The sequence below is a fragment of the Chinchilla lanigera genome, unplaced genomic scaffold (genome assembly GCF_000276665.1).
Source record: "Chinchilla lanigera isolate Chin_1 unplaced genomic scaffold, ChiLan1.0 scaffold00051, whole genome shotgun sequence".
NCBI lineage: Eukaryota > Metazoa > Chordata > Mammalia > Rodentia > Chinchillidae > Chinchilla > Chinchilla lanigera.
The window spans coordinates 2,758,603-2,783,877 of NW_004955452.1; the positions used below are offsets into that span (position 1 = coordinate 2,758,603).

Below are 25,275 nucleotides of genomic sequence, written 5' to 3' on the forward strand. Positions count from 1 at the left end.
GCCCTTGGCAGTGCTCGTGAGGCTCTGTCTGGGGTCGGCTGAGCAGGGGGCCCCCGCGAGGCTTTGGCTTTCACTGTGGACTGGGAGAGAGAGCTGACACCTCCCCGAGCCTCAGTTTCCTCACCTCTAAAGGGGGATTGTAACCTTCTCCCACGGAGGCCTCAGGAACAGTGCCTGCCATAGTCAGGGCTGGGCGTTAGGTGGGCCCCACCTGACTTCAGGGACATCTGTTTCCTGCGGCTGTGTCCACTCACACACACACGCACACACACACACGCACACACATGTGCACGCGCGCATGCGCACACACACACACACGCACAGCAGGCAGCGGACATTTCCCCATCTCAGACTCGTGACCAGGGCGGGAGTAGGCAGGGGTGGACAGGGTGTTGCTGTGGTCAGCCTGGCTCAGAACCCCAAAAAGTGTCGAGTCAGGGAAACGGCGGGAAAGGGGATGTGGGATGGGGAGCAGCGGGGGAGGGGTGCCCAGCCCCGCTCCGGGAAAGCCTCACTCTGTCCACTCTGACACGGTGTCCTCCTGCCGGGACAGGGGACGCAGAGCCGAGGACATTGCGGCCACCAAGACAGAAGCCCCCATACCCAGGTGAGGCCGGGACTCTGCCCAGGTGTGGGAAAGGGGCAATTTCTGCCTGCCCCCTTCCTGAACTGCGGCAAGGACTACCACCCACCCTCGCAGGGGCCAAGGCTGCAGGAAGTGGGGTCCAGGGGCTGTGAGGAGGCCAGGACGGGGTGGTGGGGAGGGAAACAGGGAGGGACTGGGGGTTAACTGCACACTCTGCCCCCAGCTCCCTCCCCAGGATGGATGTGGGGCTCCCCCTTGGGCTCCACCTGCTGCTGCTCCTGCTGGCGGTGCCCCTCAGGGGCCAGACCAGCCCAGGCTGCTACGGGATCCCAGGGATACCAGGCCTGCCGGGGACACCTGGCAAGGACGGTCACGATGGGCTGCAGGGGCCCAAGGGTGAGCCAGGTGAGTCTGTGGCCGAGGGTGGGGATGGCGAGGGCCCGAGTGTCCATCTGTGGGTCAGAAGACAGCGATTCAGAGGCAGGAAGTGCAGAGTCCCCCTCTCGGTGTGGGGCTGGCACCTCTGTCCTCAGAGCCTCCCCAGCCGACCTGAGCTGCTGCACCCCTTCCTTCCTCTGTCACTGTCACCGGGGCAGCGTGGGAGCCCAGGTCCCAGCAGGTGGCCAGAGGCTCCCAGGAGGCAGCTCAGGGAAAGCCAACTCTAAAGCTTCCTGTAACTATTGTGTTCCAACCTCTGGGCAAGCGCCCTGCTGACACTATGACATAGATGTACCCAGCACATGTTGACCAGAGTCAGCCCTGGCCCCACCACTGCCCTCATAAGAACTCCCACAAGCCACTAACCTTGAAGTGCCTCAGTTTCCCCATCTGTGAAATGGGGACATCCCAGGGCCTGTCTCAGGGGTGCCGTGAGGATGAAATGTGTGTGACTGTGGTGGTGCTGAGCGCCTGGCCTCCACTGTCCAGGTGAAGGGCACAGGTGTCACTGTCTTGCAGAGTCTGGGTCCAGCTCTCTCCCCAGGGGTTGAGGGTTAGGGAAGGGACTTGGAAGCAGAGTGTCCTGCAGGGGTCCCAGGAGAGCTCCCATGGCGGGTTAGGGGCTGAGGATGGAGGGCGCTGTGTTGAGGCTGACATAGTCCAAAACCCAGGCTTCTGGATCCTGACCCACACACTTAACCCCTAAGCTGTAGAAGGACTCTGCAGTCATCCAGCCCCGTGCAGGGCAGAGGCAGACAGGAGCCATGAGGCCAATGAGCTGCGGGGGTTGTGGGGGCAGGGGAGCAACCTGAAAGAGGAGACTGGAGTCGAAGTCAAAGATGGGAGGGGCTTGGAGAAGGAGGACGGACTATCCCAGAGGTGCAGCTGTCAGGGCTGCAGCAGAGTCGTACGCTCTGACTAGGATTTGGCCCAATCTGAATATTACCTCCACCTCGTCCCAGCTGGGTGGCTTTGGGCCAGTGTCTGGCCTCAGCTTCCTCATCTGTGACCTCAGGGAAGTTGAACCAGGACAGTGGTCCCAAGGGCGGAGGTGGACTGAGGTGAACTGGGGCAACTGGAGGAATCTGCACCGCATGGGGGTGGGAGGGGGGCTTCTGCTTAGGCCCACGCAGCCGCTCCTGGACAGACGCTACCATAGGCTAGGGCTGTCACAGGTGTGCAAAGGTGTGCAGGACCCGAAGGTTGTAAGAGGATCCTGAGCAAAAGAACACAAAACGTCTGATCTTGATCACAGAGATGGTGTGGTTACACAAATCTACACATGTGATAAGCTTGTGTTAGAAACACACACACACACACACACACACCCCTTGCCAAATCTGAGTAAGCTCTGTGGACTCTGTGAATCTCAGGTTCGTAGTTTAGCTCTTGTACTTTAGTTCTGCAAGATCTGACAGTGCGGAGAACAGGTGAAGGGACCTGACCCTCTCTGTCCCCCTCCACCCCACAATTATAGAATTGCTTTAAAATAAGACATTGAAAAAGTATAAAGCCCAAAATCAAGCAAAAGTTCTCGAAGGGGCTGATGCCAGTGGCCCAAGCCTGAAGCTAGAGCTTCCCAGGCTTGAGGGGAGACTGGCCCCTCATCAGTCTGCTGATTTTGGTCAAGAAAATCCCCAGCACCATCTGGACAAACAAACTTGCAAACCCAAGAGCCTACACTTTCAGGTAAGTGAGTCCTGAATTTTCTAATGTTTGGCTTTAAAAATTGAAAAATGCTGTGTGGGTTAAACAGAAGGATCTGGCCTCAGCCGTCCCTGGCTGATGTTCTCTGAGATCTTGTGAGCTCTGACACCTCTGGGTGCTGTCCAGTCCTGCCCTCTTCATCACAGATGCGGAAACTGAGGCACAAGGCAGCAAAGTGCCTTAGGCTGGGTCAGAGGGCAGGGCTCCCAAGGCAGGCCTGGAAGCAGAACCCATCCCCAGGTGGACAGTCCAGATGGGGACTGCAGAGGCCAGATTCTGCTGGACACCCAGGCCCTTCCCAGCCCCCACCCCACTTCCGCCCTGCCTGCTCTCTCCCCAGGAATCCCAGCCATCCCCGGGACCCGAGGGCCCAAGGGGCAGAAGGGAGATCCCGGCACGCCTGGCCATCCTGGGAAAAATGGCCCCATGGGAGCCCCTGGGATGCCAGGAAGCCCAGGGATCGGGGGCCCCCCCGGGCTGCCAGGTGATGGGGGCAGATACAAGCAGAAGCACCAGTCGGTGTTCACAGTCACTCGGCAGACAGAACAACATCCGGCAGCCAACGGCCTCGTCAGGTTTAACGCAGTCATCACCAACCCACAGGAGGATTATGATAGGGCTACAGGCAAGTTCACCTGCAAAGTGCCCGGCCTCTACTACTTCGTCTACCACACCTCGATGACCGACAACCTGTGCGTGCAGCTGTACCGCAGCGGCGTCAGGGTGACCACGTTCTGCGAGCACATGTCGCAGGGCAGCAAGCAGGGCAGCAAGCAGGTCACCTCGGGCGGCGCGCTAGTGCAGCTCCGGGAGGGGGAGCAGGTGTGGCTGGCCGTCAATGACTACAATGGCATGGTGGGCACCCAGGGCTCCGACAGCGTCTTCTCGGGCTTCCTGCTCTTCCCTGACTAGGGTGGGCAGCCTGCTGCAGCCCCAGGGCTGCCCCGCCTCCCTCGGCTTCCCACACCCTCGCTCAGCCCTTCTCCCCACCTGATGGACTCCTCCTCCAGGAAGCCCACCCTGACTTCTTGCCCCTCAAGTCCTCTCCCTGCTCTGCGCTCCTTCTGGAGTCAGTCACTGTTGCACCGTCCCTGTGACGCTTAACCGAACACTTCTGGGACTATTATTCATTTTTCTCAAGTTCGGAAAGAGGCGGGAAGATATATGAATAAATAGCTAGTTCAATACATATGCATGGTCCGGATTCCTCACTGCTGATGCCTTGAGTTTGGTACGTTCAGCTTTGAATCTGCTGTGGGTCATCTGTTGCTCTGGAATCAGGGCATCTTGGTGCTGGTGGTGATGCTCATCTGGCCTGGCGGAGAGAGGTGCTCAGTGGGGGGTGACAGCCTCCCCAGAGGTCCCCAAGGGGGAAAAGGCACCCAGGCTCACAGGTAGAGAGGAGTGCGCCTGAATTCCCAAAGGCAGGTGGAGTTTCCGGAGCAGCGGGCTCGCCAGGCGTTTGGGCTCAGTATGCGCAGGGCAGGCGCAGAGGAGGTGTGCAGGGCTGTGCTGAAGGAAGGAGGGTACCAGCGACTGCCTCAGTAGGTAAGTAAATGCTGGCGCAGAGCGTAAAGGAGCGAGTTTAAAATTTGCCGTACTTAACGTTTACTGAGCACCTACAATGAAGGTGCTGTGCCAAGTGCTTCAAACAGATTAACTCCTTCGGGTTCGTGATCAGGCTCCCAGATGGCTCTGAGTGGGTGGGGGAGGGCACATCTGCCCCTCAACTGTCTGGCTCACCTGGAATAACTGACAGGCTCTCGGCCCCGAGATATCACCTGCCGTTGCCGCTGCCTACGAGCCACCAGGTTGGCCCGTGAGCTGACCAAGGTGGGGCCCAGCTGCCGTTCTTGAGGATCGGAGAGGTCAGATGTGTAACCGTCTGGGGCAGCATCATGCAGGTCTAGGCCTATAGAGGGAGGCAGTGCTGGGGGGAATCTCAGCAAAGTGGCCGTAAGAGCCATGGCTCATGTGAGCTCTGCTTCCACCCTTGTCCGCTCCAACCTCCACGCCTTCATCCATGCTGTCCCCTCATCCTATGGAGCCCCAGCCCACCGACACAACTCTTTTACCTACCTGGTTGACACCCGTCCACCACCAGACGCTTCACCAAGACACCTCCTCCATGCAGCCACCCTTGATTTCCCCCTGGGTGCCCACAGCATCCTCTACAGACCTGGACCACGCATGCCTGACTCTTTCCTGCCCACGTCCTCCAGTCCGGTGGTGAATAAAAGGAACCTATAGACTTACTTAAAACAAAACAGATGAACAGAAGAAGATGTGCAAGCCCCATGCCATATTGCGGCAGTCTGGAGAAGGCAGGGCAGGGAGCGTGGGAGGGCTGCAGGGGATCAGATGCCTGCGGGCCGCTGAATGGCTCTCCGGCCTCCCTGGGGGGCTGTGAGCAGTGCTGAGCCCTGGTCCCTTTGCTGCACGCCCAACACATAGTAAGACCTCAAGACGTGTTAGATGAAAGGGACACACACACGTGCCCACACACACATGCACACACACACACACACACACACATGCACACACAGGGCTGGGGGCAGGGGCCCTGAACCCGGTCTAGCTCACTGAGCCTGGGTGCCTCTGTGGGGCCCAGCCCGGGTCACCAGGCGCTGCATCACACTGTCCCCGCTGTCAACCACTTAGTGGTCCGCCAGGCAATGCCGCAAGTGGTACATCTTTTTTCTCATTTCTCTTTTGTTTAAAAAATCAATATACCATTTATGTAGGCCAAGGTGTCAGAACAGAAACCTATGCTTTGGAAACAACAAGTTTTGTGCCATTTTTATTTTCCATAATTGTTTCCTTGTTGCTCTCTCTGTGTCAGGAGACGGCCTCGGGAAACGCTGCTCTCAGGGCCTGCTGGGCTGGGGGAGGGAGAGGGGGAGGGGATAGAGGAAACTGAGGTCAGCTTATGGGCCTGAGGCTGCGTGTTTAGACAGAGGCAGAGCCTCTCTCAACCATAGCAGTGGTTGAGTCCAAAGCCCAAGCTCTTACACCCCTGCTCTGCTGATTTCTTTTCTCAGCGTCGCTGCTTCTACCCCAAGTTCAAGTTGACCTTCCCCCACTGCCGTCAGCCAGCAGGAATCAGAGGTCCAGGCGCAGGTGGCCCTTGGTGCCCTACCATGTGCGCCTGGATCTGCAACCTCTCAGCTCCCCAGCTGCCTTTAGAACCCGCTGCCGGCTCCTCCTCGCCCCGGCCCGATCCTTCTGGCTGTGCAGCTGCTGAGCCCTGAGACCTTTGGGTTGTGTCACCCTCATCCTTTCCTTCCCTATCAGCCACCGCAGTGCACGCTTACTTTCCACCCACTGGCGTCTGCAAGCCCACCGTTCCCTTGTCCAACACAGAGGCCTCCTCGAGCTCCTGCGCTTGCCGCCTGAGCGTTGTCACACAACCTCAGACACAATCACACCCTGGGGCCCAGGGTGCCCAGCCGCAAGTCCTGCGTCTCCCCCGCCCCTACATGGGCTGCGCTCAGAAGTCACTGCTTCTCTGTGACATTTCTCTGTGACAGGAGCAAGACGCCTCGTGTCATTCGACGCCAGTGTTCCCCAGAAGCGAGGCTCCTCCGTGGGGTCAGGACCCACAGCTGGCTGCGGCGGGGCTCACTCTCCAGTCCCGGCACATCCAGGCAAAGCAGGAATATTTGCCAACTGATGGCTTAGCCCTATAGGCCCGTTTCCCTGCACATAAAATGAGGGGTTTGCCGGACGACCTCCACTCCCCTCTCCAGCCCTAACATGGTGTCATTTTAGGATCACGAGCAACAGGCGCCTGCCTGTAACCATTATTAGCACCAGCTCCATATCTTGCTGGAAGTGGAGGGAGCTGCATAAATAAATAATAAGCACATTTCAGTGCATTATTTGATTATTTTCAGAGAACAGGAAAAGAGCAGAGGTGCAGGACCGGAAGGAGCAGAAGAGTCCAGCAAGAGACAGCCTGGGACGAAAGTGACAGCAACAATTACCATATGCACGGTGCTTCGCGGTCTACCTCGCAGACTCTGTCTCCTCCATTATCCACCCATTATCCTCCCAGCGGCCTGTGCGGTCTGCAGAGCAGGTACAGTTATGGACCCATCAGATAGTGGAGGAAACGGGGCCTTCCTTGGGCTCCTTGGATGAGAACATTTAGCGGTAAGTAGCAGAGCCAGGATCTGATCAGGCTCTCTGGCTCTAAATCCAGCACTCAGGGACCAAGTGGCCGCTGTGTCATCCATTGGGGACCACCCTGTCCTCATGGAAGGTCACGAGCTCAGAGGGCCTGGCAGGCGAGCGGTCAGCTGTGGACATCCCCGGGGACAGCCTGTTCCCCTCCCAGCTGCTGAGTTGGCGAAACAAAGCCAGCCACTCGCCACCCCTTTTACTGTAACCTTCGTCCCGGGGCAGAAATGGGACCTGAAACTGCCTGAAGACAGCAGAATTGGGGGGCGATGGGGTGACAGGGAGGGGGTGCAGCCTGCTGGGTCCACGGGAGGGGACCGCCAAGGGAAAGCCCTTCCTGCCTCTGGGGAATGAATGTTCTGCTGTAGACGGGTAGCAGCGGCTCCTGGCCCTTGGTCCCAGCACTGCCAGGCATCACAGGACGCCGGGTTCCCAGGTGAGTGGGGGGGGCATGATATGGTGGAATGTGCCTGAGAGTAGGAGGCTACCCAGGGCCCAGAGGGTGTGGGATCAGCCTACGATGGGAGCCTCCAGCAGAAGGCCCTCCAGGTCCCACAGGAGCTCTGTCCAGCCCCTGTCTTTTATGAGCTGGTCATCTCCGGCAAGACGTCTGAACTTTCTGAGCCCTAGGCCCCTCTGGGGAGAACAGAGCATTTCAGGGTGCAGTTCCTGGCTGCAGACAGGTCTGGAGCAGAGGCAGAGGTGGGATGAACACCCATGTCCCCCCTACCCAGCCCCGAGATTCCCCAGCATCAGAAAATGTCTTGATTTGCAGGTGGAGTCAGAATTAGTGCTCAGTTAGTCCTGCACAAACTCAGGGACGTTTGTTGGAGGCAGAGGAGGGTGCTTGCTGCCTGAGGGCCCTCATTCCTTCTCGCACTATCTCATTTAATACTCCTGGGACCCTGGCAGCAGAAATTAACCTTGCCACAGAGGATCGGAGAGCTTAAGGTCATATAGCCAGGGGGCAGTGGATGGGGAGGTCAAGGTCAAGTTGGCTAAGTTCCAAGTGGGTGTGAAGGGACCGGAAGGGCTGGAAGGAGACAGACAGCGCAGGCATATAGGCTGGCAGAAGCAGATTGTCCAGCCAGGTGAGTTTTCGGTCATCCCCCAGGTCTGAGACTTGGTGGCCCCTGGGCTAGAGAGGGGATCTTCCTACCCAGCCCTTTTCTTCTTTCCCAAGAAGGCTGAGTCCTGCCCCGACCCTGCCCTCTCCCCAGTTGGAAGGAGCTCTCCACCCTGGGTCTCCCCTGCCAGAGACAGCCTGTCTCCCGAAGGGACCAGACCCCTTCCTCTCCTCCGATGGTCTTCCTTCCTGCTGCAAAACTCAGCAATTCTTGGATGAATGGGATGGCAATAAAATAGCAAAGATTCCTTAAGCTTTTCCAACATGCCAGGCTCTGTTGTAAGCTATAACTGATGATGGTGTGATTAGCATTACACCCATTTTACAGATGGGTAAACTGTGGCCAGTGAGAAGTGACTTTCCTGAGGCCCTTGGCTAAGAGGCAGCAGAGGCTGACTTGAATCCTAGCAGCATTGCTTTCAACATAAAAGTCCTGTCACCACCCAGTGACAGTTTTGCTGCCTAGCAACCTTCCCCGCCCCTGATGTGTGCCCACCACCCTTCTTAGCAACCCCCATGCAATCATCCTTCCATCCATCAGGGTGTCTGTGCCCAAAACCCATTTCTGAACTGCCAGGAACAGTGACCTCTTATCACTGATCCAGTGGACTTGGACTGAACCCAAGCCACATAGAAGTGGTGTGACCTGCATCAGCTTCTTGCCCTTTCTGAGCCCCAGTTTCCTCATCTGTCAATGAGAAAGCAAGGGTACTTCCTCCAAGGGCTGTTGTGAGAAGCCAACTGAATGAGCTAAGGGTGTTTAAAGCCTTTGGCCCTGAGCCTGGCCCCTGCCAAGTGCCCAACTTAGTAGAGCTGCTAACTTGTCATTTTGCAAACCCTCCGGTGAGAGTGAGAACTGATGCTTCCTCGGAGATAAGCAGGGTCGAGCCCCGAGCCAGCCGCTCAGCGGAGCACAACAGAGCCTAAGCCGTCGCGCTCGCCTTTACAATCGCCCGTCCTTGGAGCTCCGTGCAGAGAGGGCTGAGCAATGGACGATTAGGATTTGACTGACAGCCCAAGAGCCAGTTGCCAGCAGATTTTCTGCTCCCAGGGAGGTCAGTACAGTCAGCACGAAGCACAGAGGTCTGGCCAGATCCCCGCTGTCGACTAGCTCACTGGATGACGCTGGAGAGGTCGCTTTCTAGTTTTTGAGCCTCAGTTTCTTCATCTGCATAATGGGCAATGCATCACAACATGCTTTTGGGTGCGAGGAGAGTCACACAGCAGTAGCAGCAACACAGAGCCTAAATGACAGTGTGGAGCCTCAGGACTTCCCCAGCCGTGGTCCCACCTGGATCCCCAAAGTTACCCGCCAGGGGGCAGAACCCACTCAAACTCATATTTTAAGAACAGAAAACAGTTCAGCCAATGCACGGGGGCTTCGTGGAGGAAAAGGCTTTGACACAAGGCTTGAAGAATGGGGGAGCTGAAAGTGAAGGCAAAATGGGCTGCCCTCACAGGTACTGAAACAGGGCAAGCTATGGAAGGAAGAGCCTTTGCTTAGAACAGCCTGAAGGTTGTTCAGAGTTAAACATAGGATTGCATAAGACTGATCATTCTACTTCTAGATATACACCCCAAAGAATTAAAAACGGGAGCGCAAATAACTGCATGGGAATGGTCCCCGCATCACTAGTCATGAGGGCTGGGAGGTGGAAACTCCCCATGAAAGAATAGATAAACGGGGGCTGGGGATTTAGCTCAGCGACACAGCACCTGCCTGGCAAGCGCGAGGTCATGAGTTCGCTTCCTGGTACAGGAAAAAAAAAAAAAGAATGGATAAACACCTTGCAGTGCATCCACGCAGTGGAATATTATTCTGTCCTAAAAAGAGAAGACACAAGCTATAACACAGACGAACTTTTAAAAAAGGCCACTACATGAAAGAAGTCAGACACAAAAGGTCAAGTGCAGTATGATTCCAGTTCTATGAAACACGCGGACTAGATTAAGTCCCCAGAGACAAAGCAGCTGAGTGATGGCCAGGGGCCAGGGATGGGAGAGAGTAGGGGAACTGCCTCACAGCTGGGGCTTCGCTCTGAAAAAAATGTTTGAGAACTAGCCAGACACGATGGCTGCACACCATGGCGAACCATGGTGCATGTTGCCACAACAAAGTTTACCTAGTTAATTTAATGTTATGATAGGAATGTTGCTGGAATTTGAAGAAGGAGAAGGAGGGGAAGGAAGGGAGGAGGATGACGACGACGATGACGACAGCAGCAACGGCAACAGCAGCAAGCTGCTCCCAAGGAACAGAGCTGGCCTGTATGCTGCTGGCAGGGACACTGGCTCCATTCCTTCCTGTGGGACCCCGAGCAAGGGACTCCACCTCCCTGAACCTCAGCGTCCCCTTCAGCACGGAAATAACCGCAGTGGCCCACAGCATCACCATGCCTGGACAAGGAGGCTCTGGGGAATGAAAATTGGTGGAATGAAATCCAGCACTCACAGCAGCCCCATGGTCATGCAGTCTCCCCTCCTGTCACTTTGGTCCCTGTTAAGTCTCGGTGTCCCAACTGCTACCTCAGGACCTTCCCAGCTTGCTTTCCTCCTGGAACATTTCTGTCCTTGCCCTTTCCAAACTTTCAGGTCTCAGCCGAGACATCACTTGTGCCCTGAGGAGAGGAGCTTCCTTGGGCAGGGTGCTTCCCTCACAAAACTAGCCACCTCCCACCCCCAGCGCAGCCACTGTCCTTCAGGGCACGTTTCTCTTTTGGCCAGAGTCACAGTCTGTAACTATCTCTATTTACTTGTAGGACCTGTTTATCACGTTTCCCCATTAGGGGCTCAGGGACCACATCTGTCCTGTTTATCACTGTATCCCCAGAGCCTAGTTCAGGGTCTGGTGGATAAATGATGATCATTGAACATGGAATGGATGGATGGATGGATGGATGGATAATGGATGAGTGATGGATGGATGATGGATGGATGATGGATGGATGATAGATAGATGATGGATGGATGAATAGACGAATGAGTGGATGGATGAGTAGATGGATGAATGGGTGGATGGATGGATGGATGGACAAACAAAAGGATAGATTAATGAATGAATGAATGAATGATAGTCCCCAAAGTGCTAATCCTAATATCTCCCCCTGCAGGACGCAGCTGAGATAACGTGGCAATGAAGACTCCATGGGGCGATGTCTCAGTGCTGCTCCTTCTGCTGCTCTTAGCTCTGCTCCATGTCTCCTGGGCCCAGAGCAGCTGCGCTGGACACACAGCCATCCCTGGCATCCCAGGCATTCCTGGGATACCCGGCTCTGATGGCCAACCCGGAACCCCAGGAACAAAAGGAGAGAAAGGTAACGTAGGGACACACTAGTGCCACAGGCCAAGACCCCTGGCACCTTGAACCTCCCAAGTCACTGCCTTAGAGACTGCAAAAGCACTTGCTAATCTATTAACTTTTCCAAGAGGGGATTCTGGTTCCCATTTTACAGACAGAAAAACTGATGTCCAGAAAGGCTACTGACTTCCTCAAGTTAGTCCAGTGAGTTGAGGCCTAGAACCGACCACAGGTTCAGACAGGTACAGACAGACCACCACTGTGGTCCCATAGTCCTAAGCTTGTCTTTACTTCCTCAGTAGGTGGCTTCACCTTCCTGGATGACTTTTATGGGATTGAGGTGGGGTTCCAATGAGACTCCCCAGTAGGCAAAACCCTCTGTAAAACAGTGTTTATTCATTCATTTAACCTCCAATTTGGGAGCAGCCCTCTGTGCTGATCCCTCCTCACATAATCGCATATAATCCTCACAATCCCACAAAGTACCTTCATTTTACAGAGAGGAACTCCACACCTGACACAGCTAGATGCACACCTGCTGCCTCCAGAACCTACAGTCCCAGCCGCTGTCCTCTGCTGGTCTACCAGAAAAGAGGTTTTCTCTTGCCTCAGGCTAAACCAAGAGGATGTGGCTCCAAATGTGGAGTGGTAGAGTGAGAGGGCTCTAGATGCAGCTAGAATGTGTGCTGCAGTTGATTAAGGATGTCTGCCTTGGGCAAGGAGTGGAAGGAGTGGCACACGTGCTATAACTCATCATGCCTGATCTAGGCTTAAACTGAATGGGCACCCCAGGGGGATACCCACTTCCCTCCCCACGAGCATCCATCCCCATACCACAAGCATATTCCAGGCTTAGAAAGCTGGGCTGGAAGGAGACCCAGAAGCCCTTTTTGACACCTCCACATTTTTACAGGGGGAATCAGAGACCCAGACAGAAGCAGGGACCTGCCCGGTGTCCCATCCCAGGCTCTTTCTTTGGGCTTCAGTGGCTTCTGGTTTGCTTATCTCTCTTGCCTCTGTTTTTCCAGGGTCCCCAGGGCTAGCTGGAGACCACGGTGAGTTTGGCGAGAAGGGTGACCCAGGGATTCCCGGGAATCCAGGAAAAGTCGGCCCCAAGGGCCCTATTGGCCCTAGAGGTCTCCCTGGGATCCCTGGAATCCCTGGTCCCAAGGGTGAATCAGGAGACTACAAGGCCACACAGAAAGTGGCCTTCTCTGCCTTGAAGACCCTCAGCACTCCCATAAGACAAAGGCAAGCCATCCGCTTCGACAAAGTGATCATCAATGTGAACAACAGCTATGAGCCTCGCAACGGCAAGTTCACGTGCCCAGTGGCGGGTCTCTACTACTTCACCTACCACGCCAGCTCGCGCGGGAACCTGTGCGTGAACCTCATCCGGGGCCGGGAGCACCCGAAGAAAGTGGTCGCCTTCTGCGACTATGTCCGAAACACCTTCCAGGTCGCCACAGGCGGTGTGGTCCTCAAGCTGGAGAAGCAGGAGATGGTCTACCTAGAGGCCACCGCCCAGAGCTCCCTGCTGGGCATGGAGGGGGCCAACAGCATCTTCTCAGGTTTCCTCCTCTTCCCAGATGTGGATGTGTGACCTGCCAGGCTGAGTCATGGTCACATCCCTTCACAGCCACCCAAAGCCTCCCCGGCTGGCCACGCCCACTTTCCCCCCTGCTTGGCCAAGCACAGATGAGAGCTCTGTGGATGCTGAGTGATGAATGAATCAATAAACTCTTGGAAGCCAAAAGATAGTGTCTAGTTCAACTCTGGGTCCCAGCACCTGACACACAGTAGGTGCTCAGGAATTTAATGAATGACTAAACAATGAATGAATGAATAAATGAATGAATGACCTCTGGATGTAGAAATCCCATCTAACTGGGGGTGACTGGAAGGTCGGAGGGTCTGTGTCCTGCTCTGGGACAGTTATACAGTGGAAGGCAGGGACAGGGACTCTTACTGTGCTCCCAGCCTCAGTGAGACTCTTTTCCTATTCTCCTTAATCTTTACATTCCTCCTTGGAGACAGGTTGCTCTCCACTCAGTTTACAGAGGGGTAAACAGAGGACCTGAGGAATGAAGGGATTGTCTACAATCCCACAGGAGAGCTGGGATTCTCAGGCAGATCTGCCCACAGATGACCTCTTTGAAGGCAAAATGCCTGGGCCAACCCCCACCGGGACTTGGCACTTGGCGTTTCCTATTATCTCACCAAAAGATCAAGGGGTCCTGCTCCAAAGGACCTGGGAACAGCAGCCTTCCCCTTGGTTTTTCCCACATGCCCTTTCTCTCACTGTCTTCCCAGTCCAGCGCTCAGTCATCCAGTTAGAACAAATGCACCCCTCTGCTCAGAAACCTTGAGCAGCTCCCACTGCCTCCTGGCCGTAGGGTCCCAGCCCAAGAACCCAGCCTTCGGCCTCACTCCACCCTTCTGCCTCCCAGCAAGCCCCCCCTCCCTGCAGTGGCTTCCTTCCCCATTGCCCTTCCTCGAAGCCTTCCACCCTGCCCAGCCAAGCAGCCTTTAACACCTCATTCAGACCACACCTCCTCCCCGGATCCGCATCACCCCAGCACTCTCTCCTCCGACCGCCTCCAAACCCATTTCTCACTCGCTCAGGTCTCAGTCTGCGCGGCTGCATCTGGATTTTCACTTGCTCCCCTCCCCTCTCCCCAGCCCGGCGGCAGCTCCTGACCCTGCTCATCTCTGCGACCACTCAGAGCCTGAGATGCACAGAAAGCCCCTTGATAAGTCTCTGATCCCATGACACAGCTCCCTGGCAAGTCTTTCCTTGCTCATGGTCCCAAGGAGCCCTGGGGTGGACGGGCAAGCCGAGCGGCTCTCCACCTTTAGTGAGTGTCAGAATGAGCTCCCTGTGGTGCTGCTTTGGGACTGCACTTTAGGAGCCATCGCCCTCCTCCTACTGGACAGGGAGGGGTGCCACACAGGGGTCTGGGATTTAGATCCACTATGTTTAATTTGTATGTTTATGGTCCGGGCTCTCGGAGCAGCAGATTCTTTCTGCATTTGCCACTTCTGGACTCCAGGGCCAAATCCTGGCTTCTCCACTTTCACCCGCTTGCTCCTGCCCAGCAGGCCTTCCCAGGGGCCCCTCATGCTTGAACCGCTTCAGAAGAAGAAGGGAGGGAACAGGGCAAAGAAGAAGGAGGGTGGGGGTTTGCTAAGCGATAATGAACACAGCTCACGTGGCGCTGGGCTCCGCGGGCTTCGCGCCAATGCACATAACCATCGCGATCGTGTTGCCCTGTCACAGATTCGAGCGCAGAGGCACAGAGCAGTTAAGTGTCTTGCCCGATGTCACACAGGTAGGCATAGACTCCAGGTCAAAGGTGGGCACCTGGGTGCTACATTACAGCAAACAGGAAGTGCTCTGAGGGGCCATGCTTGGCACGTGGGATACCGGCTCTTGAGTCACACAGACCCACATTCAAATCCTGTGTAGGCTGCTTCCCAGCTGCGTGTCTACAGCCAAGCGCCTGGCCCTGCTCTCCCGTTTCATATCCCCTTATAAATAATGTGGCGCAGAGGTCCTGGCACGTATCCTCCATTCTTAGGTTAAATTCCTAGAAATGAACTCCGGAAATAAACGGATTGGAAACTTCAAAGACTTTGAGTGTGTTTTCCTGGGAAGCCCTGCACTGTCAGGGCTGAACGTGGCAGACCAGCTCTGGGCTCGCTGCCACCAGGGGGGAGTAGACTCCAGGAGAAGGTTGGCCTGGGAGAGGCCGGGGGGTCAGGTGGGACCTGGGAGCTTCTCCTTTCTCTCCCCTTGGGCAGCCCTTCCCACTTTCTGGGTGGGCTGTGAACTTCCAGGGTGGGGCTGAGGGTCAGCTTTGAAGCCTATGCTCTCCAGTGTGGTCCCTGCAACAGTGTCACCCGTGAAACTGTTAGAGCACAGACTCTCTGCCCCACCCCAGACCTGCCGAAGCAGGAAATCTGGGCAGGGGAAGCAGCCTGTGTTTAACAGGCCCTCGCATGTCTGAGAATCACCACTCCAGGGGCTACAGCACTCACCTACATGCACATAGGTTCTGGGTTCAATCCCCAGCACTGCAAAAAAGGAACAAAAACCCCAAAACGCAGCTTTGTGGCAGACACCTATAACCCCAGCTACTCAGGAGGCTGAGGCAGGAGGGTACAAGTTGAGGCCAATGTGGGCAACATAGCAAGACCCTGTCTCAAAATGAAAAGAGCTGGGAATATAGTTCAGTGGCATCCAACCATAGTACTTCAAAAACAAACAAGCAAACAAACAAACAAAACAAAACAAATCTTAAAAATTACAACTCTAGATCAAGGGCCACCAAACACTGTCTATCAAGACCCAAATAGGAAACATCCTGGGCTCTGCAAGCTATAGAATCAGTATGCCAACTATTCTTCTTCCTCTTCCTTCTCCTCCCTTCCATCCCTCCTCCTCCTCTTCTTCCTCTTCCTCTTCCTATCCTTCATATTCTTTTCTTCCTATACTGGGGATCAAACCCAGGGATACTCTACCACTGAGCTATGTCCTCATGAGGCTCCTTTTAGTTCTTATTTGAGACAGGTCTTACTAAGTTGCCCAGGCTGGCCTTGAACTCTCCCTCCTGCCTTAGCTTCCCCCATAGTGGGATGGCAGATGTGCACCATCTCGCCTGGCCTCAGCCTTCTTCTTAGAGCATGAACTAGCCATAAACAATGTACAGTCACACCCTCCCTCCACCATCCTGTCCACTCTTCTGCGTCTGGGGATTCAACCAGCTGGGGGTGTGTGGTGGATTAGCTAATGGTCAACTTGGAACGCCCAGCTGAACTGAATCAGTGCGGTGCTGGTGTGGAAGGCCCACCTGAGGATTGTTGCCAACAGCATAAAAGCAGAACAAGAGGGAAGGTGATTCTCCTGGAGAAGCTTGTCACACTGATTTTTCTGATATGAACTCAGCTGTTCTCATCATCGGAGGAGCACATTTCCTCACTGTCGCTGAGGATGGCTGTGGTTCTCTTCAAGGGAGCTCTGGTCCTTACTTTGAACATCACTTACTGGCTCCAGCAGAGATCCCTCAGCCTGCTAGCACAGATCCTTCATCCCACTGGCGCAGACTTTCTAGCTTCCACCACTGACCTTTGGGCCTTCCCAGTGCAGATCCTTGACACAGACTTGCATGAGACATTGGATGGGCTCTAGGTCTTCAGCTGGACTCCGTGCAGGACATTGCCACAGGATCCAGGCCCTCAGTTGGATTATTTGGGTCTCTAGTGTGTAGACAGATCTCCTGCCCTCTTCTGCATTTGACTTCTTGTATGAATATTATCAAATAATCCTATAAATTATGTGTTCTGCATTAAATCTATTCTTTTGCAAACCCTGACTCCAACAGGATGGAAAATATATGAAAAAAATGTGTTTCTATGGAGCGTGTACAGACATTTTTCCTTGTCACTGTACTCTAAATAATACCATCCAGCAACTATTTGCATGGTATATACCTTGTATGAGACATTTTAAGGAATCTGAAGATGGTTTAAAGTATAGAGAAGGATGTGCATAGCTTCTATGTAAACAAATTTTGGCCTGAAGGGCAGGGTCCTGGAACCAGTCCTTCCCTGGGACACCAAGGGACAGCCATACCAATAAATGAGAGTGACAATGTTCCCATACATCGTCATGGACACGGGAATTTGACTTTTACATATTTTTCACTTGCCCACAGAATATTTTCCTTTTTTTTTTTTCACTTATTGAAAAAGTGTGGAAAACGTTCTTAGCTCAAGGGCCAAACACAGATGGATATTAGGGCGAGATTGGCCACAGGCTGGAAGCTGCTGCCTGCTGAACACCCAGGAAGGGCTGCAGGGTTGGAGGAGAGGAGCCCAGAACTGCCCAACTGCCAAGCCAGTGCTCCTGAGCTCGTCCGCCATGGTCAGCCCTGGGGCACGGACAGGAAACCACACTGGGCTCAGTGAATTTGGCTGTGAAGTGGACGTGGCAATCCCTGCCCTGCACCATCTGAGAGAGACACGGGGCCTCCAGTGTCAATGGGCAATACAACCCCCTGGAAACTTGGACCCAGCCTCAGAGGTTCGCATTGCACGAGATGCAAACTAGGAGTCTGCACTTCTGTCAGTGCAAGCACCCCCAACTCAGCCCTGACCCAGTGGACTCAAAAGCTGGACCCAAGAGGCCAGTGGCTGTCTGAGGGTGCGGAAAAGGGAGACAGACTTCAGGTCCACAGCCACCTACACAAGGTAAGAGATGCAATAGAAGAAAGCCTGGGGGGTGCAAGAGCTAGAAGGACTATGAGCTCAAAGAGGCTGGGTTCAAATCCTATCCCTATAACTTACAAGCTGTGTGTTCTCAAGCTAATTACCTAACTTCTCTGAGCTATGATTTTCTTGTCTGGCATTTTGGAGCAATAATCACACCACCCCAAAAAGTTGAAGCTCAAATGGGATTCTGTATGAAAAGCTCCGGGACCCAGGAAGTCTCTGCTAGTATTAGCTGCACCCGCAGTGGTGAGCTGTTGCTGGAATTGGGGTGCTATAGTTGTGCAGAGCTCTTCCAACTTTAGTGTGTCCCCAAATCACTGGGGTCTTGCTAAAATGTGGATTCTAATTCTGTAGTTCTGGGATGGGGACCCGCAAATTTGCTTTCCTAAAAAGCTGCCGGGAGACAGGATGGTGCAGTAGCTGGACCAGGAGCAGTGGTGCAGCCTCGTGACCGCCTGTGAAACTGGACTCTCCATTCGTGGGCAGCGAGCAGCACAAAGGTTGGTAGACAGCAGGCTCGGTGATTAACTAACCCTGGCATTGCTGCTGCGGCGGTCATTGCGATTATGTCTGATGGCGGTGCTGAGGGAGTTCAAGGGCAGCAAAGGAAAGACTGAGGGCTGACGTCCTTTCCTGGCATGGAGTGCCACTCTCACTCGGTTTCTCCTCCACGGCCTCGCTTTCCGCTCTCCTGCAGCTGATGGGACACCAGATGCCCTGTCTTTAGCTTCTGTCTCCCATGCAACACACTCCCTCCTGTCAGAGCAAGCTGCAAGCTGAGTTTATTTTTGCACATAGCCAGGAGGCATTCTCCTAGACAACCCTGTTGGCCAGATGCAGGAAAAAGGCTGATGTTTGTTCAAGAAATCCAGCCGGCCCACCCAGGGAGAGAGACCCACTGTGGGGACCTGGCAGAGCAGGGAGCTCCCTGGATGGAAAGCAAGGGCTCCCAGTTCTAGGCTGTCCTTCGACCATGACTGACCGCGTGACCTCAGATGAGTCACTGGGCCTCTCTGAACGAGGAGGTTGGATGAGATCGCCCATATTAGGTGGATCCTCAGGCTCACACAAGCCCATAGATTCAGAAGTAGAGGTACTTGGTGCCTGGTGACACTCATAGGAGAAGGGAAGAGAGCTCCGTCAGGGTCACCGACCAGGGAGGAAGCAGTACCCAAATCCTGCATCATACCTACCTCATCAAAGAGTCCTCACCTGCCCAGGACATGGCAAATATGCAGGAGGGAGCCAAGGGAGCCAGGAGCTGACCATGTAAGGTCCATGTTTATCGAATGTAGGAATAGGAGCCCCTGGGTGTGCTAGCTCATAATTGATTGACTGACTAATCTTGCTTATGCTACTGAGTACAGAGCCTGCAGGCAGATCTGTGGGTTCTGCACTCTAGGATCCAGACAACCCTAGATCGAGAGCCCTGTAGTGAATTGCACGATGGTTATGTCTCTACTGAACCTGTCCGGATTCTTCTTCCTTGTTATTGTCCCCTAAGCAACAGAACATAACTATTTACATATCATTTACACTGCATTCTAAGTAATCTAGAGATGATTCAAAGTATACGGAAGGGGGTGTAGCTCAGTGGCAGAGCGCTTGCCTGAGTTCAGTCCCCAGCTCCGCAATATATAAATTAAAAAAGTAGATGGGAGGATGTGGCTAAGTTATATTCACACTGCATCATTTAATCTGAGACTCGAGCATCCTCCAGTTTTGGAACCTGTGTGCACCCTGAGTATATTCATAATCTACACTCAGTGGAGAGCTGCAGAGTGTAAGAAAAATAGGCAAGAGGGAGGGAATGTCAAGGTTATGTCCCGCCTGGAATGAAAGGGGGTGCAGTCACGCTCACTGGCCCCTGGGACCATTGCCACCAGAAGGCTTCGGCAGGGAGATGGTTATCAAAGCCTCATGAATGTGCCCATCATGCAGACATCATCCCACTTAACCCTCAGTCCTCCCCTCGAGGTGGGCATTGTCACCCCCATTCCGACACAAGGACACTAAGGCTTGTTTCCCAACCATGCTGTGGAGAACCAAGGCCTGCGAATGACCCTGAAGGGGAAATCTGTGCACAGCACACTTTCCTGGGTCCTCCGCCTAGGTTCTGTGCTGTCTCCCGCCTCTCCTGGTCTGCTTCCCGCTGTCTACGCCGTCTCGTCACATCTGTAGCCCTCCGCAAGCAAGGGAGGACGTGGATGAGCCCGGCCAGCAGGAGGAAGGAAAGGAGGTGCAGCGTCCCGACCACCACTAGGTGTCGAGGGCTGTGTCGCATGAATCCTGCACATCCCCGAACTGGCTGCTCACAAGAGCCCCGGGTCACTCACTCTCCGTCGCTGGAATGATAATTACCTTAGAAGGGAAAAGGTTTATCTTAGCTCACGGCTTCATGGGTCCCCATCCATGTCTGGGTGGACCCACCGCTTTGGCTTGGGCATCTGGAAAGGGGGCCAGCTGGCAACGGTGAGGAGCGCCGTGGTGATGGCTGTGGTGATGGAACAAACCTGCTTATATCATAAGCCAGGAAGCTGCAAATGGAGAGGAAGAGACCCGGGTCCCGCAATCCCCAGTGACCGAAGGACCTCCCACAAGCCACACCTCCTCCCAGTGACACCACCCCAGGGACCCGGCCTTTGGGGAGCCATTCCAGATGGACGCTACAGCAAGTTCATGCCAGCTTTGCTAGTTTCTAGCTCTGTGACCTCGGGCAAGTCAGTCGCTTTCACTCTGACCTTCTGGCTTCCTCACCCACAGCGTGGGGCTATCTTGGTTAATGTTGGTGAGGGAGCTAGCACAGGCAAAGCAGGCACCTGGCACATAACAGGCACACCCTAAAGAGTGGCTGTTATAAAGAACCACACGCCATACTGGACACATAGTAGGTCCTCAGGAAAAGTTAGCATCCTTATCTGTGAAATGAGGCTATTGGTTGTCATGAAGGTTAGGTGAGCCACAGCATGTTGGCAAAGCCTTGGTAAACTGGAAACACTGCACCGTGCGTACTTTGGGCCAAGGCTTCCTTCCTCTCTCCAGCCTGGGTCCGGGGCCCTCAGGCGTCTGCTGGATTTTGGCAGGCAGGAGGGCTGCACCGCAGGGCGGGCTCCGGCGTCAGCCCCTCTTGGGACAGGTGCGCCTGAGAGTGCAAATATCCGCGGGAGAGACAGCTGGGCCCGCGTTAGCGAGGTGTCTGCAGTCCTTGTTTGGAATACATTGGCTAATGTGACTAAAGGCAGCACATAAATGTCAGCCTCCCTGGGACCTGGGCCCAGCTGCTTACCAGGGAAGGAGAACTAAAACATCTGTCTTTGTTCCTTCCGTTTTACAGCGCAGACCATTGATGTCTCATTCAGAGCACGTTGTGATGGAGGAAACTGTGTGGGACCTGCGAGGAGGGGGAAGGGGCTCCGGGTGTGAGGGTAAGATTGGGACAAAGATGAGAAAACCGTTTTCCAGGGCGCTCCCAACCAGGCTAGGTAATTGTGTGACCTGGGGTCGCTTTCCCCTCAGATTCTCTGTTTCCTCGCCTATGAAATGGGGAGCAATAAAATATGTTTTAAAAACAAATATGCTGGGTGTGGCGGTGCATGCCTGAAATCCCAACTACTCAGTAAGCTGAGGCAGGAGGGTCATAAGTTCAAGGCCAGACTAGTCGATTGCCAAACTCAGTCTCAAAATTAAAAAGAAAAAAAAAAAAAGCTGAGCCTAGTATTTGTAAAATAGTCAAACCAGTGCCTTACACAGAGCTTCCAGCAACCAAGAAAACAGCAAGAGGGACGCTGAGGAGGCGAGCACAAAGGTGCTCTGTGAATGTCTTTTTGGCAGGATCCACACTGGTGGAAACGTTGAAGTCCTCAGGGAAATGATACTAAGTATAGTTAGTGGGGACAGAGAGCGGGGCCCAAACCCCAGGCCAGAGGCCCTGACCCACAGTGTGGACCCAGGTAAATGACTCCCCTCTCTAGGCCTCAGTTTCCTCATCTGTAAAATGGGGGTCCATCTTTAACCAGCCTGGACTCTTCCTTCTGGAACACAATGATGAGGCCAAACACTCAGCTGCCCATGTCTCAGCGACCCTCAGTAGTGGACAGGGGTCTAGAGCTCACTCAGATTCTGGGGCTCCCGGGCCTGGGTTTGAACCCTGGCCGCCCTTGGCTACAGGTCTGTGTCCTGGTCCCCTCTGTCTCTCTAGACCTCCTTATTGAGGGAATTGGGTACGGTTGTGTCCAGGCCCAGAGAGATAGCCTAGTACAGAGAGGGAGCACTGGATCTGGAGTCCAAGGCCTAGGGTCAGGTCCTGTCCCGAGCATCCTCTTTCTGTGTGGCTTTGGAAACTACCTTCCCCCTCTTCAGCCTCAGTTTCCCAATCTATAAAACAAAGACACTGGAGGAGAGGATCGCTGGTCCTTTCCACTCAGCCATATTGAGTTCTTCCAGGAAGGGAGACAAGGGTCGGGACTAGGCCGTGGGGAAAGGGAGGATTAACTGGTTGGGATTAGGAAAGGACAGAATCTCAGGTAGGAGAGGCCCTGGCTGCTGTTGGTATCCTCCAGGAGGCTGAAAGAGAAGCCCAGAGCAGGCAGTGAGCTCCCTGCGCTCCAGCCCAAGCCCTAGATGAAGGAGCAGGGGTGCGGCGGGGCAGCGAAGGCACTGAAATTTCTTTTCACAGTAGCAGCAGCATGCTGACTCTGGTTCCAGGCCTGCCCTAAATGCTCCGTGTCAGAGCTCCACGAATCTCCAGGAGGCGGGCACCAGCATTGTGCCCATTTCACAGGCATGGAAACTGGTGTGCAGGGTGGGTGGGTAAGTAGTTTGGCCAAGACCTTGCAGCTGGCTCACAGCAGAGCTGGGACGTGGACCAACGCTCTCTCTTGAGGAATGGAGAAGGAAAGTGCTGTGTGAGCACCTCCTGCCCACCCAGTCCTGTGCTCACAGCTCTACAGAGCCTCGCTCGCCATTAATTGCCGACAAGGAAGGTGATTTGTTACTCACCTTTCACAGGGGAGGAAGTAAAGGCCCAGAGACAAAGTCACTGGCTGTGGTCACAAGGCTGAGCTGGGAGCCTGACCCAGGGCTGGACCCTTCCACGCCCCCCCGGACAGACAGCATCTCCCCCAGAAACACTGAGTGGGGCTAGCGTGACTGTCAGGAGGAGGGGACGTGACTGGCTTGTGTGGAACGGGGGCAAAGCTGATTGGGCCCTGATCCCAAGCTGGAGCAGAGGGTCCAGGACATAGCCGGGCGTGGGGAGACACCCAAGAAGACCGCCTGTAGGCTTTGCAGGGCTGTCGAGTACTCGCATGGCATCAGTCACATCCTAGGGTAGGTCTTTAATAAGCACCTGCTATGTCCCTGGCACTACCTGAAGGGCCTTGCATTGATACCACTGAATTCTGACCTGTGATGTAGGCACCATCATGATTACCACCCCATCTTACAGATAAGGAAACTGAGGCTCACAGAGATTGACTTACTGGGCCAGGGCCACACATTTAGCAAGAGGCAAACTCAGGTCCTCAGGGTTCAAAGCTAAGGGCGTTCACATAGGCCACCCTATCCCTCCCAAGTGTGAACTGCTCAAGCCATCCAAACTGCCCGGCTCCATGTCCAGTACCTGTACAGCAGGCCCACAGCCCTGCCCCTCCCAGGAGCTCAAAGGGTTAACTTCCCAATGGCCCCTGGTCTGTCCCTGTCCGTCCCCCAGTGCCTGCCACTGTATTATGAGGACCAGACCAGCTTCTTGCTCCAGGCAGCTGAGGGGTTCTCTGCTCAGTGGTTCTTGCTCCAGATATTAAATTACTCATAAAATATTCGCTGCATCCCCGAAGCGGCTGCAGCCTCCTCCCTGCGCCCACTGCTCCCTCCCAGCATAAGGTCAAGCTCATCAGCGGGGAAGGGGGTCTCAGAAAATGAACTGAACTTCATCTTGGGAGATACGTGAGCTCAGCAAGGGATTTTCCAAGGGGGAGAGGATTTTGACGGCAAGCTTCATTTGGGACGCCCCAGACCGGGCCTGAGCTGAGGACTGCACCCCAAAACCCCAGTGCCACAGCATACAAAGAACCCAGGACGTTGACCACCCCTAGCCCCTCAGGATAAGGCCAAGGGTGACCTGGAATAGGTTCCCATTGTCTGAGGGGCGAGTGGTCTCTCCTCTCCTCCCTCCCCCACTCGGTTGCCACGGCAACCCCAGTGGGGGGTGGGAGGCTGGACCGTTCAGCTCCTGGCCAGGCTACCCGGCATGCTCTGCTTTCACCCAGTTTTCTCCCTCACTGCCCCCAGGGCAGGCAGGGGGTGGGGCCAGTCCTGCCCTTTGCCTGTCAGCCCTGGGTTAATGTCCGAGGGTTGTCACCTCCAGTCCCCTGTCTCCAAGCAGGAGGTTTTCCTGCACAGCCCCCAGGAATGGGACTTTTAGGAGTGCGGTGTGTCAGAGAAGGGTTGGGGGGTCTCTCTGGAGCCCCCTGGAGTTAATGAAGTCAGTTAAGCCCTGGGATTAGAAGGTCGGGGTCATGGATACAGCCTGTGTTTGCGGAGCAACACCCCACCCCACCCCTGGCTCCCACCAGCTGTTTCAGAAATGCTAATGTTGGTCGTCTAGGGAACGGCTGAGAGTCTAGGTGGGACAGGGCAACCCACCCCAGTACTCAGGGCCACCATGCCTCGGAGTGCGCACCCCACCACCTGGAGGTGGGCGCCTCATCTCCTTCCTGTCCACAGAGGGCCATTTTCAAAACAGCGGTCCCTGTGTTGGGAAGTCTTGATCACCTGGCGTGGGGCGTCACACATTGACCTTTCAAAGAAACCGGGTCGGGCCTTTGCTGTGGTTCCTCTCAGGTTACACTGCCACCAGGTGGCGCTAGTCACTGCCCAAGCAGAGGGTTTCCCTAAGATTCGGGAAGACACATCCCTCCACAATTTAAAACATGCCTTTGCTTTTTCATTAATTAATACCAATATACTAATATTACTGTCATCCTCCCCCCTTATCTAGGGATTCATTTTTAGTCCTTGCAGTACCCACAGCCAACCATGGTCCAAAAATATGAGTATTTGCCTTGACTCCAGAGAGAGACCACATCCCAGAAACTTTATTAAAATGTATTGCTATCATTCTTCCCTTTTTCAGGTATTGTTGTTAATCTCTTGCTAAGCCTAACGTTAGCGTAGGTTTGTAGGTGCAGGAGAGGACATACAGGCTATCTAGGGCTAGGGACTTTCTTCTATTTCAGGTACCCCCTGGAGTCTTGGAACAAATCCTCCACAGACAAGGCAGGACGACTTTACAGGGCCTTATTTATTTATTTGTTCCGGTTCTGTCTCTTTCTTTTGTTTTTTTTTTATGGTTTTTCTCCGGTACCGGGAACCGAACTCACGACCTTGTGCTTGCCAGGCAGGCGCTTTGCCGCTGAGCTAAATCCCCAGCCCCTGGTTCTGTCTCTTTCTTTACCTTTGCACAGGATTTTATAAATAGCCGAAGTTAAGAAGACTTTGTTCGAGCTCTACACTCTCTTTGGCAGTATAGCCCAGCAGATCGCGTAGGCTCTGGAGCCAGACGGCCTGCATTCAGCACCTGGCTCAGCTGCTCGCTCGCTGTGTGACCTTGGACAAGTTATTCACTCCCTCTCTGTGCCTTTTTTTTTTTTAATCTGCAAACAGGGA

The 25,275-nt window shown here is 54.5% G+C and overlaps 2 protein-coding genes across 3 annotated transcripts; both read left to right on the forward strand.

Annotated features, from left to right (window-relative positions):
* Window positions 1–476: 476 nt before the first annotated feature.
* On the forward strand, window positions 477–3,920 carry C1qc (complement component 1, q subcomponent, C chain). Its single transcript, XM_005394744.2, has 3 exons — window positions 477–607; window positions 810–991; window positions 3,072–3,920. The coding sequence occupies exons 2-3, from the start codon at window positions 823–825 to the stop codon at window positions 3,641–3,643; spliced, it is 741 nt and encodes a 246-aa protein (XP_005394801.2). The 5' UTR covers window positions 477–607; window positions 810–822; the 3' UTR covers window positions 3,644–3,920.
* Window positions 3,921–7,241: 3,321 nt separating this feature from the next.
* Window positions 7,242–13,093, forward strand: C1qb (complement component 1, q subcomponent, B chain). Of its 2 annotated transcripts, none has more exons than XM_005394745.2 (3): window positions 7,242–7,349; window positions 11,150–11,353; window positions 12,366–13,093. In XM_005394745.2, exons 2-3 carry the CDS (start codon window positions 11,173–11,175, stop codon window positions 12,938–12,940), a joined length of 756 nt encoding a protein of 251 aa, XP_005394802.1. In that variant the 5' UTR covers window positions 7,242–7,349; window positions 11,150–11,172; the 3' UTR covers window positions 12,941–13,093. The 2 variants fall into 2 exon arrangements, with proteins under 2 accessions (XP_005394802.1, XP_013375148.1); XM_013519694.1 differs by lacking the exon at window positions 7,242–7,349 and adding an exon at window positions 10,283–10,307.
* Window positions 13,094–25,275: the final 12,182 nt, after the last annotated feature.

What these genes read in the sequence shown, in the direction of transcription:
- C1qc (XM_005394744.2), top strand. Translation starts at nt 823, where the DNA reads ATGGATGTGGGGCTCCCCCTTGGGCTCCACCTGCTGCTGCTCCTGCTG. An exon ending in GGGGCCCAAGGGTGAGCCAG is followed by an intron (nt 992 to 3,071) that starts GTGAGTCTGTGG and finishes CTCTCTCCCCAG; the next exon opens with GAATCCCAGCCATCCCCGGG.
- C1qb (XM_005394745.2), top strand. Translation starts at nt 11,173, where the DNA reads ATGAAGACTCCATGGGGCGATGTCTCAGTGCTGCTCCTTCTGCTGCTC. An exon ending in AGGAACAAAAGGAGAGAAAG is followed by an intron (nt 11,354 to 12,365) that starts GTAACGTAGGGA and finishes CTGTTTTTCCAG; the next exon opens with GGTCCCCAGGGCTAGCTGGA.